General features: G+C 42.1%; 1 protein-coding gene across 5 annotated transcripts in view; it reads left to right on the forward strand.

The window, feature by feature from the left end:
- BCAS1 (brain enriched myelin associated protein 1) overlaps nucleotides 1-15,968 on the forward strand; it is a 95,344-nt gene that overhangs the window by 65,368 nt on the left and 14,008 nt on the right. For 2 of the 5 annotated variants that reach the window (XM_060033385.1, XM_060033386.1), the window contains 2 exons: nucleotides 4,258-4,299; nucleotides 11,774-11,947. The exons of the other annotated variants lie outside the window; for them this stretch is intronic. In XM_060033385.1, the coding sequence (XP_059889368.1) occupies nucleotides 4,258-4,299; nucleotides 11,774-11,947 (216 nt within the window). The remainder of the gene's footprint in view (nucleotides 1-4,257; nucleotides 4,300-11,773; nucleotides 11,948-15,968) is intronic. 5 annotated transcript variants of the gene reach the window in all.

Genomic DNA, 15,968 nt, shown 5'->3' on the forward strand with positions numbered 1-15,968 from the left:
CACACCACACCACTGTCACCAGAGCCACCAAGGAGAAGGTCCACACCAACTTACCCGACGCCTCACTGATGTCCTCACGAGCCTGCCATAGTTCCCCTGCCACTTGCAAAGCAGTAGGAGAAAACTCTCTTTCTGTGTGGTGCTCAGCTCTGGGAGCAGCGGCTCGGGACACAGAGTGACACCATTTAACCAGAGCCACCCTCGGCATCCACGCAGCCCTTTTCTCCCCAGTGGACGCCCAACTCGAGGGTAGCTGAGCAGGTCTGAGTTGGTCTACCAGCCACCAGCATCCTACCCAGAGCTCCTCCTGCAGGTAGCTGGCTTGCCTGGAGTCCTAACTTCCATCGGTGAATTCTCTTTCTGATGTCCTTTTCTTAAAGTCTTTATTTCTTCTCCTCCCATGCCTTCTGACTTCTAGAAAAGACTGTAGACAACTGACCCCTCATTGCAAACATGGCTTAAGTTGTCCCTCCCACCATACACACACCTTCCAGAGTCTCTAATGCCCTTGGAAAGGGAGGTCTTCACATACGTACGGGGAGGAGCTGTGTGGCCTGACCCCAGCCACCAGACGTAGGTGAGTCTCAGCTCTCCTCAGGCATGACTTTCCCTTCACAGGCTTTATTGTATCTATTCCTTAGAACAACTCTCTGATTGGTAACAGTCCAATAGCCCACTTTTGAGTAAGTGAACTGAGGCTCAGCGAGCTGTGGTTGACTGGCCCAAGGTTGCACAGCTAAAACAGTGAATTTGAACCTGACTCCATAGCCCAAGATGCTCTAGACTTGGGTTCTGAGCAGGTTTTCCTTACATGTGCCGAACACTAAAGGGAAACAAGAACCTGGCGTCTCATTATCCAATTTTGGGTCCTTCTTTTAACTGGATTTCAGCCACCCCAACATGAAGGCTATGCCCTTAGGCCAGTGTGCAAATGTACAAAAATGTGCAAAATGATTTTGAGTGGTTCTTGAAGACAGCCCTAAACATTTAATCAGTCATGTAATGCAAAGTTATCTTCTCGCCATTCTACTCCGTTTCCTTTGGTGACCTTAATTATAAAATCTCTTCGTGATATTAATAGGCATTTTTTACTGTGCTAATAACACTTGCTGGTCTCTCTTTTTAACAAAAACTTAAAAATAATTAGAATTTAATGAGCATTTTTGTTTTATTCATTGCAGTAGTTTTGATACATACTTTTGGTTACAGGGAGGATGTTGATATTACATTCATGATAATGATAAGATGCTTTCTTTTAAAATATATTTGTTTAAGTAAAAAGATAGTCAACTTAAAGACAAATATCACGTAAATACAGATGGTACACGGGCAGGTCAAGAATCGTGAAAATGGTATGCAAATTACTGACTTTTGAGAAATGTCCCACTGGGCTAATTCCCAAAATAAGGAGTGTTTTGCTGGGTAGTAGAACTTTGAAGTGGGAAATAGTCATTGCTTTTGAAACAGACGGTACTTATAATGCCAACTTTGAAACATCAGAAGGATCTGGATGTCTGAAGCCGTAACAAAGATGATGGAAACATCGCTGTTGAGAATAGCTCCTTCCACGCCGCACCATCGCCTACACCCAGTTCTCAGTTTCCTGTAGAAAACAGTGAGCAGTCAACAGCCAAGAACTTGCCAGACACAGGAAACCAAAGCACAAACTAGTCTCCTTACAACCAACTGGGACAGGAAAAAGGCCTTGAAAACCTAAAAGTGCCGTTCTTACATAGTGGGCGGGTTTTCTCAGCCTAACGTAGACAGTATATTGACTCTTGAAACTTTTGTGGGTCAGGTTTAAGGACGCCTGGCTTTTAAAATATCATTTAACTCTTTGCCTTTTCATGGGATTAAATAGCATCCAGGTGGTCTCGGGAGAAGGGGTGTAGTTCCAAGAAAGCTACACTGCTTGCAGTTCCTTTTGAGTGTGCTATAATTTTCTGACAATCAGAAGCTTCCAGAAAACCCACAGTCCATTTTAGGGACATATTTTGTGCGCAGGTAAGCTTCAGTATGAGAAGATAAGGAAAAATAAATGGTCCAAGCTGAAGATCTCATCTAGCGAGAGAGCAAGTCTGGTAGAGGAGGAAGAAGCCCACACAGTCACACACACACACACACACACACACACACACACAAACAAAGTGATTCTTTTTTTTTTTTAAATAAATTTATGTATTTTATTTATTTTAATTTTTGGCTGCATTGGGTCTTCGTTGCTGCGTGCAGGCTTTCTGTAGTTGGGCGAGCGGGGGCTACTCTTCGCTGCCGTGCACGGGCTTCTCATTGTGGTGGCTTCTCTTGTTGCAGAGCATGGGCTCTAGGTGCGGGGGCTTCAGTAATTGTGGCACATGGGCTCAGTAGTTGTGGCGCACGGGCTTATTTGCTCCGTGGCATGTGGGATCTTCCCGGACCAGGTCTCAAACCCATGTCACCTGCATTGGCAGGCGGATTCTTTATCACTGCGCCACCAGGGAAGCCCCACACAAAGTGATTCTGATCCTTCAAGTTACCACGGCAGGGGGAAAACCTGGCTTTTGGAACCATTTTCACCACTTTTTTTTTTTTTTTTTTTGGCGGTACGCGGGCCTCTCACTGTTGTGGCCTCTCCCGTTGCGGAGCACAGGCTCCGGACGCGCAGGCTCAGCGGCCATGGCTCACGGGCCATGGCTTACGGGCCCAGCCGCTCTGCGGCATGTGGGATCTTCCCAGACCGGGGCACGGACCCGTGTCCCCTGCATCGGCAGGCGGACTCTCAACCACTGCGCCACCAGGGAAGCCCTCACCACTTTCTAGCTGTACCATCCTGAACAAGTGACTTCACCTCTCTGTACTTCGGTCTCTTGTCGTGTAAGTGAAGGTCACCATGCTGACCACTTGGGGCTACTTTAAGTGACATGGTGTATGCAGAGCACCACATGAAGAAGATATATTTACAAATGTCAGGTCCCTTCTTCCTCTCCCACTGCATGTTTTTTTTTTTTTTTTTTTTAATTTATTGATTTATTTTTGGCTGTGTTGGGTCTTCGTTTCTGTGTGAGGGCTTTCTCTAGTTGTGGCGAGCAGGGGCCACTCTTCATCGCGGTGCGCAGGCCTCTCACTGTTGTGGCCTCTCCCGTTGCGGAGCACAGGCTCCGGACGCGCAGGCTCAGTAGTTGTCGCTCACGGGCCTAGTTGCTCCGCGGCATGTGGGATCTTCCCAGACCAGGGCTCGAACCCATGTCCCCTGCATTAGCAGGCAGATTCTCAACCACTGCGCCACCAGGGAAGCCCTCCCACTGCATGTTTTTAAAGCAAAAATAAAGGCAGGACTTGGAACAAAATCAACATAGATAAGAGTTCTTACCCTGGAATCCAAAAGAAAGACAAGAGTCTATGAACACCCTGAAATTATTTGCAAAATATTTTGTTCATGTTTACTTTTCTGAGAAGAGAGACCAGCTCTGTCAAGTGAGTCTCAAAGTGGTCTGTAAACACCACCACCCACCCACCTAAAAATCCTTCAGAACAACTGCAAAAAATATGCAAAGATGACCTCCCAAGTTGGAGCTTGGCGAACTGATATAATGATTGTGATATTGACCTTTGATAGGATTTGGATAACTCCTCTCTTATTTGGGGCAGGACTGTAGATGCCAGAATTACTGCAGGGATTAACAGGGTTTGAAGCTGGGTGTGTTGGACCCCAGCCCTCTGGCCCTTCATAGAAGTATTTTAACCAGATTGTACTTTGGCATGGTGACCTTGGCCTACGTTGAACGCTGATGTAAGATGGAGCTTCGGATGCTGGCCACTGCCCGACTGCCAGGGTAAGGCTGAGTACTGCTTGCTCTCTGAGCACCATGGGATGGATTTCTCTGGACACGTTACCAGAATTTTCCTGAGAAGCTCATGTATCTTGCCTAACAATGACTGTATCGTGTGACCAATCATAGATCCCTCTTTTCATCAGCTACCAGAAACTGTCAAGGCAAACGTGTTCCTTGCCCACAGCCAAGACTGTAGTTTGTGTTTTCTGTCGCATCCCTTCTCCTTACTCCATTTGTATTCTGCCTGCATCTGTATGTTTATTTTTCCTTTGTTACATTTTAAAATACATAACTTAATTTACACTGTTTACATTTGTGTAAAGCTCCTTGAGTTTCTTCTTGGAACAAGGTAGCATAAGCTATGTCCAAGAATGGCACCCGAGAGCTGTTAGCCCCGGTTTTGGTAACAGTCTGACTCTTACTTTTGTTTTTATCTTCCCTTTAGTCAGTTAAAGAGGATTCAGTTCCCACAGGTGCAGAGGAGAATGTAAGTTATGCATTAAATGACAGAATCATTCCATACTCATCTCCGGCATGATGGACCACTGGGGGTGTCAGCTCTGGGGTCCTGGGTTCTTGCATGTTCCAAGTGTTATTCATCCGCTGTAGACTCTTTCTGCCTTTCACGTAATTAGGGACCGTGGGGGAACAACTTTGGATAAATATTTGTAAAGCCCATTGAACCAATGCAAATAAAATGCAAAATCAGAGCACACATTTTTAGCATTTGTTACCCTTAAGGGGCTGAAAGAGTCTACTAAACATAAGAACATCTTGCCGCTTCCTTAAGGGACAATGATGCTGCACCCTCTGCTTCATCTTACTTCGATCGCTCTTGCGCCTTTATTTCCATGGCAACCTAGATTCTCCACTAACAGTGGGTGGTACCCAGGACAGGTAGTTGCATCAGATATGATGGCAGATTGCTGCAGTAGTTGCTGTGAGACTCTTGGTCTCGGGCAGGAGAGCCAACTGTATGGGTCTACACTTGACAGACATAGGTTGAGCTTCACTCTCTTTTTGGCCTTTAATTTCCGAGAATGATGGTCAAAACTTTCAAGACGTTGCGTTCATGTCTGAAGGAGATGGCTCCCTGTGAGACACCACAAAAACGTGTCTTTCCAAAACATCTTCCAGGGAGATGAATACATTGGCCTTATGAGTTTCAGACCCAAAACAGCAGCTTTCTGCTCTGAAAGAAGTACAGTCTTTGGAAAATGTTCTAAGTGGGCGAAGTTCACAGCCCCTTAAGATAGAAACTGTTTGTTATCATTTCACCAAAGCAAAATATGTTTGGCTCTTCCGAGGTGTCTCTTGTTTGCTTGCCATTGATGGGACTTGTGTTTTCACCTTTATTTAATTGCTGGAACTGAGCAGAAGTTGAAAATCCAATATGTTCCAGAAAGGATGTCTGTGATGTGGAATAAAAATTAGAATGGCTATGTCGTAATTCTTGTTGGGAGAAAACCCTTCGGAATCTGCTCTGTTGTTGTTGTTACTGTTGTTATTTCTCTTTCCTTCTCTCCATCTCTCCCTTCTTTCTCTGCCCCCCCCACCTTCTTCTTCCCCTTCTTCCCCTTCCTCTCCCTCCCCCTCCCCCTCCTGTCTCCCCCTCCTTCTTCTTCTTCTTCTTCTTCCCCCCGACCCTTTCTTTTTGGAGCCAAATTTAGTAGCTCACAAAGCTCAGGTCTCTGGTAATTCAAATTCTCATGAGTTTGCTGGCTATTTTCTAGCAAGCCTAGGTCTCTGTTTCAGCAGCCTACAAGAGGGACCTCTTCCCATGAACTTTAAATTTAAAAGCTGCAGGTTAAATCCAGGGCAGTTGTTAGCTTCGAAGTTCCAGGTTTTCTGAAGAGAAACTTCTTTTTGGATATTCATGTGTAGTTGCCTATCCGAGGAACCTCGTGTCTCTTGCAGCTCGCACGGGAAAATGCAGAGTTGATCTCCAGCAGGCAAACAGAATGTGTTTTATTTTCAAATTTGAAACAGAAAAATAACATGAATTAGTTAAATGATTGATACTGAAAGATAACACAAAATCAGATAGAGATACAAATGAAAGCAAAATATTGGGATGGCCAAAAAGTACATTCAGGTTTTTCTGTAATATCTTATGGAAAAGCCCAAACAGACTTTTTGGCCAACCCAATATTTTTGTCAAGAAAATAAAGAAGCATTTAAAGATCGCTTTAAATTGCTTAGTCCTACAAATGATGTTTCTATTTCTAAGCTTTCACATTTCATCTCCTAACTGTTAGTTGGAAAGAGCGAGGCTAAAATGTTGTGATCTTGGCCCCATCATCCCCAGGCTGTGCTGCCTCTTGGACCTCAGTTTACTCATCTCTTAAATGGCCGTAATAATATTACCTACCCCTTAGGATTCTTGTGAGAATTAAATGAGTAATGCAGGTAGTATGCGTATTTCAGTGCCTGAAACATAGGAAGAACTCAGTAATTCAGGGTTGGCAAACTACCATTAATGGGCCAAATATAGCCCATCACCTGTGTTTGTATGGCCCATGAGCTAAGAATGGTTCTTACATTTTGAATGGTTGAAGAAAAATCAAAAGAAGAATAATATTTTGTGATGCGTGAAAATTACACAAAATTCAAATTTCAGTGTTTATGAATAAAGTTTTATTAGAACACAGACACCCTCCTTCCTTTACACAGTCTATGGCAGCTTTCATGCTACAAGGGCAGAGCTGAGTAATTGCAAGGCCCTTTGCAGGAAGAGTTTGCCTCCCCCTGCGGGAATGTCAATGCATAGGAGTTGTAACAACAGGAAGTGAGTGCTTCCCAGTAATCAGGGATTATATTTCCTCATGAAATTACACACCTCACAGCTGACTCAGTGTCCACGTGGAGTCAAGGTATGTGTAAAACAACTAGTTTAATTTCCTTTTCCCAAGTAAGAGAGATGGTGTTAATCCAAACAATGGATAATACTCTAATCCTTCAGAACAGGACAATTAGGTGTCATTAACCATATTACAAGAGTCCTGAAACAGTCTCAACTTCTTCTGGCTGAAATGCGATTGAGTTTAGTTTTTAAAGTTTCTCTACCGAGAATTTCCAAAACTGATCTATCACCCAGTGCAAAGTAAAGAGCAGGCTGATGTCAACATTTTTCAAAATGTTTTATGAAAAGAAAAATAAGGTGCTTGAAGCCCCTGGAAGTTTTAACGCTTTTCCTAGAATGAGCCTTTGGTCCTAACAGGAAAAAAAATCTGTTTATCCTGACTACGGAAAATATTGAATTCTTTTGTTGTAACCTGAAAATGTTTTGACCACTGGTTAATTGAGGTAATGTTCTAACTAATGGTGGGGGGCTGGGGGCGGGGGTGGGAGCTTTCCTTTCCAGTGACCTATTAGATCAGGGAAACAGGTATTTCTCTTTCTTAGTGATGAACTTCTCAGTTGCAAGTGAAAGAAAACCCATCTCTACCTGGATTAAAAAGAAAGTGGAATTTATTGGCTCTCATGCTCTCCCTTGGCTCAACCTTCTTGGCCTGGCTACGTCCTCTGCCTTCCAACATCACGTCAGCCAGTGCAGAGTAAAGGAGAAACTGGTCCAGCAGCAACCCTGCACGTCCTGGAATTTGTTCCTGTTCATTGACTTAAACGGGTTCCCATGCTCTGTTAGTCAGCATCTGCCAGGTTGTGTTGCAATAACAACCAAGCCCCAAATTCCAGTGGTTTTCAATAGCACAGATTCTTTTTTTTTTTTTTTTCCTCACTCATGCTGCATATCAGCTGTAAGTTGGCTTGTGGGTGATCCTTATGGCCTCTTCCTACTGAAATCTAGATGGAAAAAGCAGCCCCTTCAACAAGGAGGTGCAGCTGGAATGGCAGAGAGAAAATAGTGCCATGGCTGAGCCATGGAATAGCTCTTAAAACTTTCACTCAGTCGAGGTTTATATCATGTCCACTCACATTCCATTCTCCAAAGCAAGTCACACAGCAGTGGGCATGCATGTGTAATTCTTTTATAGGAAGGCAGAATGAATAATTGGGAAAATTCTACTTTCTGCCACATATTCCCATCCCTGAACTCATATGACCAAGGAGCTAGGCCATGTTAATTGGCTTAGACCTGCTCAACCAGCTTCATCCGTATTACATAGTATTAAAGTTAGGGAGGATTGTCCTCCCAAAGAAAACCTAGGGGGCTGAGAATGAGGAAGAATGTGAAAGAGTTACTGGGTATAAAAATGAAATCTCTACAGTGTCTTTGCAATTAAATAATCATGTTATAAATCAAATCAGAACAAATCCAAATAAGATTCTATAATTTAAAAATTTAATATCAATATTATTATGTCATGGGTGAAGTTTAAGTGGAGGAAATCCATTTTGCTATAAATCAGTTTCTGAAACTCACAGCTCTAGTAAAAACTGTGTAAACCAAATTTTAAGAGTAAATATGGTATATTACTAGGGGCAAAAAGTGAAACCTTTTGCTGAAATGTGTATTGTCCGTGTTAATTGTACTAGCCATCTACATGCAACATACAATATCCCCTACTGAAATCAAGCAAGGGAGACTTAATTCTAAAATGTAGCACAAATCTGATTTTCACCTTGTCCACTGTACCCAAAGTTAAAGTGTGCAGATGCAGTCATATATTCTGATTAAGGAACAACTCTTTCCAAAGCTCTGGCCTGGAAAGGAATCAGAAAGCTATCCAAAGAAAAATCAAATTCTCATGTCTGTATATGCAAATCAGATCCTCACTTAGCTCGAATCCTTCTAGATTTCCACACTGGATGTCAGTGGATTTTTTTTTTTTCTTGGCTGCTGAAAGCCAACTTCTTGGCCTGACTTCAAAGCTAATGAGAGTCCCTAGAAGTCCCTTTTTTTCTTCCTACTGAAATAGTTGTGTTTTGAAGAATGGACTCTGGGCTAGGATTTATAAGTTGACACCCCTTGACATTTGGAAAGGTCCAGTAAGAAAACCATTGGCACTCAAGTAAAGTTGATGTGCAAAGTTATTCCCATACAGTCATTTTATCATATGAGTAAATGGCCCACCACGCTCTCCACACAAAAAATGAACTTGCTGCTTCAATCGCAAATAAATCTGAACCCAGAGTCAGTGAGTCAGACTCTGTTCATTACCTACCTATGGGCCATTTCCCATTCCTCCACCCTCTTTCTCTTGATCTTAGGTAAGGTTGGCAACCCCAAAGTATTTCACTGTGATTTGTCTAAACCAACAATCCCGTTTTCTTCACCAATAATTAGTCAAGGGGTAAGGATGTGACCTACTTTTGGTCAATGAAATGTACCCTGAGTAGAGGATCAAAATACAGAAGTTCATTTGAAGCCACTCTTTTGCTGTGACTGTCCTTCCTTCTTAGGACATTGGGTTGAGGATGTGATGCATGGAACTGTGGCAACTACTTTATATCCATGAGGCAGCAGATAAAAGGATGAAAATTCAGTATGACAAGGATGGCAGAGCCAAAGGATAGAAAGAGCCCAGGTTATAGAAACACTGTGGAGCCACCGAACCAACCCCGTAACTTCCTACTTTCAACCTTCTTCTTCCATATTGTTATTGGTTAAGTCACTATTAGATATTCAGTTACTGGTAAACAACTCCATCCTCATTGAAATGACTACTTGCCTGTGGTGCGACTTTGGCTAAGTCATTCACTCATTATGATTCTTGATCTATAGAATAGGGATAATGTTACGTACTCTGAGCTGTCTTGAGTAACTCAGTAACTCTTTATTGAGGTAATGTATTAAAAATACCTTGTACAATGTCTGACATAGTAAGAGATAGTTATTGATATCTTCTCTAAATAGTGGACATGTGCATGGTGGGTGATTCCAGGTAATTCATGCCCGTGGAGTAAATGGCTCTCAAATAGCCTAAGTAACAACCGCTAGTGTTAATTAAGTGCTCGTTACATGTCAGGCACCGTTCCAAGAACTTCACACGTGTTGCCCGATTTAATTCTCAAAACAACTTTCTGATGTGCATACTATCCCCATCGAGAAGTGAGAAATGAAAGCACAGACGTGTGGAGTAGGAAACTTGGATTAGAGCCCCTGGAAGGGGTAGGGTCAAGATTTAGGCCCAGGCAGGCTGGTCACTCCACCAGGCTGCCTACATTTCAGATGTACCCCAGGGCTCTTGTGGCTGAAGCTTATTTTTCAGAAATGCAATTAAGTCAGGCCTGGATGCGGAAACCCAGGACCACATTTGACCACTAATCCAGCCTCTTATCTGGCTCTAGTCTCTGCCTGGTTTCCTAAAGACAGGCCTGGGTTGAAGACAGACAGCCCAGCAGCAGAAGCCTCCTCCCAGTCGTGCTTTGTTTGACTGTCCAGTGGTTTTAGTGTTTTACTGTCTTTCAGTGGGACGACATAACTTTCATTTGTTGTAGTTCCCACCACTCCTTTTTGTCTTAAACCTGGTCAATCCATGCTGACTTCACCTGCCTTGCATTCTGGGGACTTTTGACTTTATAACTCCCCAACCTAGATCTTAGATTACAAAGGGAAAATGCTGCAAGTTGTGTCAATACCTTAAGAAACGGAAGGTGGGGAGAGAATGCTATGATTTAATTGCCAGGTTTGGGGATGTTTCTATATGCTGATTTGCTGATGGGCACCTTCCTGCTTCAGCTGACAATATAAAGATGAAGGGTCCTTCTCAATTTGGATCATTTGGGTTATTTGCAAACCAATGGTATATTCCGCATGGAGGAACGGAAAATGATTTCTCCACAGTCATCCTGTGTTTTTAGAAATGACTAAGTTCCCTTCCCCTCCTCCCTAACAGCAAGAACAGGATTTGGAGGAAGCTGGGGGTCTGGCACCAGCCAAAACAAATGCAAAGATGCCTTTGGCTCTAGAGGACTTCTCTCTGCGGCAGAGATGACAAGTGTTTGTGTAAAGGGCCAGATAGTAAATGTTTTAGACTTTGCCGGCTACGTGGAGTCTCCGTTGCCAATTCTTCATCTTTTTAAACAATTTTTCCAACCCTTTAAAAAATCTAGAATCTATTCTTAGCTCATGGGCCATCCTCAGACAGGCTCTGGGATGAATTTGGTAGTAGTTTGCCAACCCCTGCCTGAGGAAACGAAAAGGAAATTATAAAACTCCAGGCCAACTAACTCTGTCGCATTGCAGGGACCAGTGCAAACACAAAAGCTGTCCCAGGTGTGACTGGGGCACAGCCCAAACGGAGTGAGGCGATGCAAACGAACAAAATCTGGAATCAGAGCGCAGGTGAACCATCTAAGGGCAGGGCTTCCATCTCAGCCCCCCACTGGTGGCCATCCCTTCAGACATTCAAGGGGCGCTGAGCTCACGAGGTACCCTGCTGGGGGCCACAGGAACTTAGCCAGGGTTCTCTTGCCAAGTTCATCCTGTTTCTGAAAGCAGGAACTTCAGTTAAGTAACAAGAACAAGTGACTGGTCTGGGGAGAAGTGGGAAAATGAGTTAACAAGGAAGTCAAGCCCATTAAACTGAGAAGCTTTCACGCTATCCTTTCTTGCAAAGAGGACGGTTTCTCCACAGCTGCAGCGAGCTAGGATGTGCAGTGGAAAACATCCTGGCCACTGTCCTAAGATTGTACCCTTAAGGACATAATTACACAGGCCAGGTGTGATCTACCTTTAGGGGAGACCAAACAGGTGGGTCTGATAGATTGATTGGAAGGGGTATTGAGCATGCTCTGAAGGGCGGTCCTTAAAAGGGACTCCCTATGCAAGCCTTGTAGCTTCCCAGGGCAGGAGTTTTGTCTCTTCCACTTCAGCATATTTGGAGAGCACATGATATGATGTAAGTATTACTTCTTCAAGATGTGCCTGTGGATAACCTAGACTCCAAACTGTAGCTACCATGTGGTTGAGGGGAGAACCGGGACCCCACTTTATAAAACATGTCTGGGGGATGGGGTTTTTTCCCACTGTCTTATTACCTGGCAAAACAATCCAGGTGGTGTGTGAATCACAGGTAGAGGCTGTAAAGTCCAAAGAAGTAGAATCAGCCTTACAAACAGTGGATCTCAGCGAAGAAGGAGATCGCACACCTGAACCCACAGAAGAAACGCTCAAGAGCGCAGAACGCAAAACACCAAGACCCTCTCTGATGGCGTTTCTCAGACAGATGGTAAGCCCTTGCTTCCAGTTCAGGGAAACTGAAATACATACATCAGCTTCTGAGACCAAAGAGCCCAGGTCAGGCAGTGAGACATGACTCTAGGTAGTATAGATGGAATATAAACCGAATAGGAGTTGAGAAAATTCCCTTTCGTCCTCCTGATTTAATCACAGAGAATGTCTCTCTTTATTGCTAATTTTCCTTAACCTTTAACCCCTGCTAACTGCCTTCTTAACAAAGGAGGAGCTGGCCTGGGCTCCTGAGCTGTGGCAGACAACAATACCAACCTGGAAGTTAATAGTGTTGCTTACTTTTAATTTTATTTATTTTTAAAAGTTTCGCTGTGTATTTGGCAAATGATCCCATTTTCCTCGTTATGGTAATAATATGCAGTTTCCTTTGAAAATACGTTTATTTACATAAAGAACATAAGGCATTTTTAAAGGATTAAGTAATTAATAGTTCAAGTTATATTTTGATGTTGGAAAACTTCTGAAGGGGATGTATGAGTGACACAAATTTGGGCAAAGCTTGTTTATAGATAATTCCAGAAAGGGTATGATATGAAAGGAAATGACGATTTCCTAATAGTGAGGGTGTATAATTTAGTTGGTGAATTTGCCATGTTTTTAATTTCTATAGAATGGAAGGAATCTGGGCAGACATCTTTGGGCGTCTGTGAAGAGTCATGTGCATAAAATATCTAAACATCCAGGAACTTAATATAATGCAATCAAACCCCAATCGGCTGGAAGACAAAAAAACAAAAAGCCATGTAAAAGGTCATTGGTTTAATTCTCTTTTAATGAAAAACAAGAATTTCATTATAGTGTGCCTTTATTTTCAGGAGTATTTGGGAATTAATCCTTTGAGAAAGCAACTCTCTAATTTCACAAGCTCAATCTGTTAAGGAATTCTTTCTAGTCCACAAAACAAAACAGAACAAAACCCTTGCCAGTGGGAGATGAGGAATATTAGAAATCACTGTTAGAAACTGTTGACAGGAATCATTTTCTTTTATTGCTGAATTCTCATGGAGTAAGAAGTACTGGGCAGCCTGCATGGCTGGAACCCCATCTGTATTCCTGGCCATTTATTCTGCAATTTGGCACTGAAAATGGGCATCAAGATTTGAGATTTTTAAATCAATTTTTACATGACATCAGGAAAGAAAAGAACATTTGGCCTCTTTCTGGCAACCCATCTACATTACAAATGGGATCCCCAAATAGCTCATCACAACATTGAGGATGGTCCAGCTTTCTAGTTTCTGGATGGAGTTGAGAGATACAAAAAAAAAAAGCAAACAGAATGACTTTCTCTTCCAAATAATCAACATGAGACTTCTTCGTTTAAAAGGGAGGAAAATACAAGAGCCTCCAAATAAAGCATGAAAGACCTCTAAACCACCCAATGCATCCATTCAAAACAAGTCCTTAAATTCAAGTGAGGTTCCATACTTAAATTCATCCTCTGGAGTTATCCATTAGATGTTGTTTGGGGATATTTTCTAGCAGTAGAAACTGTGTAAGTCTGAACAAATTGGAAACAAGCGTCGTTTGGAATTGATTCTCCATAGGATAGGCATGGGGTAGAAAAGGACACATTTCCCCAAGTAATCCTCCGTCACTTCACAGTGCCAGGTCTTATAATGTCCATTGTTCTTATTTCCTGTTGCCCACTAAAAGGGTTATACCTGGGAGCTTGAATATTATTGCTTCCTTTTAATGTTTAAACCCCCAAGCTTCCATGATTGTTGAGATTTCCCCTAAAATTCCAGATTTCTTAATTATTCTGGTCTTGCATTCTGTTTTGTTTTCATTAGAACATTATATTCCCATTGCAGTTAATTCAGATACACAAAAGACAGGGGTTTTTTCAAGTTTACCACAATTCCCACCACTCCCTATTGCCCCACCCAGGCCACCTCCCTCATTGACATTTCTGGTCTATCCCGTGGGTATTTGAGTTTGCAGCCCCAGATACAGAGCCATCTCACTCTTTATGAGAACTTCATTGAATCACATTGTCTGGGTTTATCATGTTCTGATTAACCGTTGCGCTATGGATGGACATTTGGTTTCCAACTTTCTGCATTTCATTTATTCACTTATTCAACAAATAATTATTAAGCTCTCACTATATTCTAGACGATACAGATACGTAAATAGATGTGGTCCGTGTCCTCATGCAGAACAAAGCCTAGTAAGGAAAACAGACTTATTTTGAAGTCTGTGCCATATTCAGTGAGCATACACCATGTATCTTCCACACGTGATCTCAGCGGCTTCACTAACCTGCATGAATATCGTTATACGTCTACTTTTTGCCCAGGTGTTAATATCCCCATAGTGTAGAATCCTGCAAGTCAGCTTCAGCAGTTTTTTTCAGGAAACACTTTTGGGTAATATTTCATAGCTTTCAAACTAAAGTCTTTGGATTTATGTAGGGAAACAACAAACAAACAAAAAACTGCTTTAAGGGCTTGACGATAGAGGCAGCATCTGGCCCATCGCTATGGGATTTTTATTTTCTATTTCTTTTAGTATGTGCCTGAGCATTATAATTGAATAAGTGAATGTTTTAAACTGATTTTAAGTATTTTTAGCAAAATATAGTTTTTAAAAGTAATTGATTTAATAGAAGGGAAAACTCAATTGCAAACACATCACCCTTGTTTTGTAATCAGGGTTTCCATTCATCTGATCATTGATTTTCTACTTTCTAGCCTTCCCTTCCCTTAAATTTCTTTCAGATAGCGTATTTTACTATCCCATGGCAAAGTACTTCTCGGTTGAGTATTTTTTTTAAATAAATGCATTTCCCAGTTCATTTCTAAAGTGATCTTTTTCTTTCCAGAAATCAATCTTTCCTAAAAATAGAAAGAAGATCATTTTTCAAATAATTATATTTCAGGGAAAAGAAAATAGAGTCATATAAGTCCTAACATTGCATTGGGCACATGTAGATATAGCACTTCACAAAAATCCTATGGGCTCCTGCAGACATTCGAAAAAATTGCAAGGAATAGCTAAGACATCTGTCACACCCTAAATAGAAAAAGAGTCTTATGTGTATTAATTCAACGGTATGTCAAGAAATTGGCTATCTGAAGCACTAGTATATTTTTACAAAGTGCGTGGGTGGAGAACTGTATTCATGTACCCACAAACCAGGTAGGCAGATGAAACCAGAAAAGGTGGTGGATGGAAGTACAAAGATAATAGATTTATACTTTGTCAATATTAATAACACCTTACACTTGAAAAGTGCTTTCTCCTGCAAACCATTGTCACATACATGGTTTCATTTAATCCTCCTCCTGTCTCTTTCTCTAGACCATTAGTTTTGTAAGAAACTCTGTTGGAATAACCTTCTCAGGCTTAGATAAGAAAGACTCTTGAACTTTAATACTGGGCAAATTAAAGGCCCAAGTGAGACAGCCATGAAATCAGAGGGATTTTGTTAATTACACTCAATCTAATAAATCTAAGAAAACCTGCTGAAATTGACTGTCTTGTGGAAAAAGGAGAATCGTTTGTAAGGATAATTATAAAACAACAAACAGGCGTCTTTTAGCCAAAGTTTTTGATCTCAACTTCTTCCCTGAGTGTTAACATATGAATATTGAGTTGTTCTTTAAGGTAAGGTTTCTGAAAGTAGCATTTGTTGGGGGCAATTCCTGTCTCCATCAGCGACTTGCATTCTTTCCTACCCTAAAAGGGGACTCTGGAGTCATTTGGTGGGTCTCAGCTATTAATAGTAATAATAATAATAGCTACTGTTCTAAAAACCCTGTGAAACAAACACTCTTCCTGCCCCACTGTGCAGATGAGGGCACGAAGACTCAGTGTTTAAGGGACCTGCCCAAGGTCGCGGAGCTGGTCGACAGCAGAGCCGGAATTCAGAGTCAGGCTTTCGTTGCTTCTAAAGCTGAGCCTTGTCACTGCTGCCTCCTGTGCTGCTTCTGGCAGCCATTTTCTTGGAGAGTAAATAGAACAACCATAGCTCCATTTTTGTGATTCTCCAC

This window comes from Delphinus delphis, chromosome 15, assembly GCF_949987515.2.
Source record: "Delphinus delphis chromosome 15, mDelDel1.2, whole genome shotgun sequence".
NCBI classification, from domain to species: domain Eukaryota; kingdom Metazoa; phylum Chordata; class Mammalia; order Artiodactyla; family Delphinidae; genus Delphinus; species Delphinus delphis.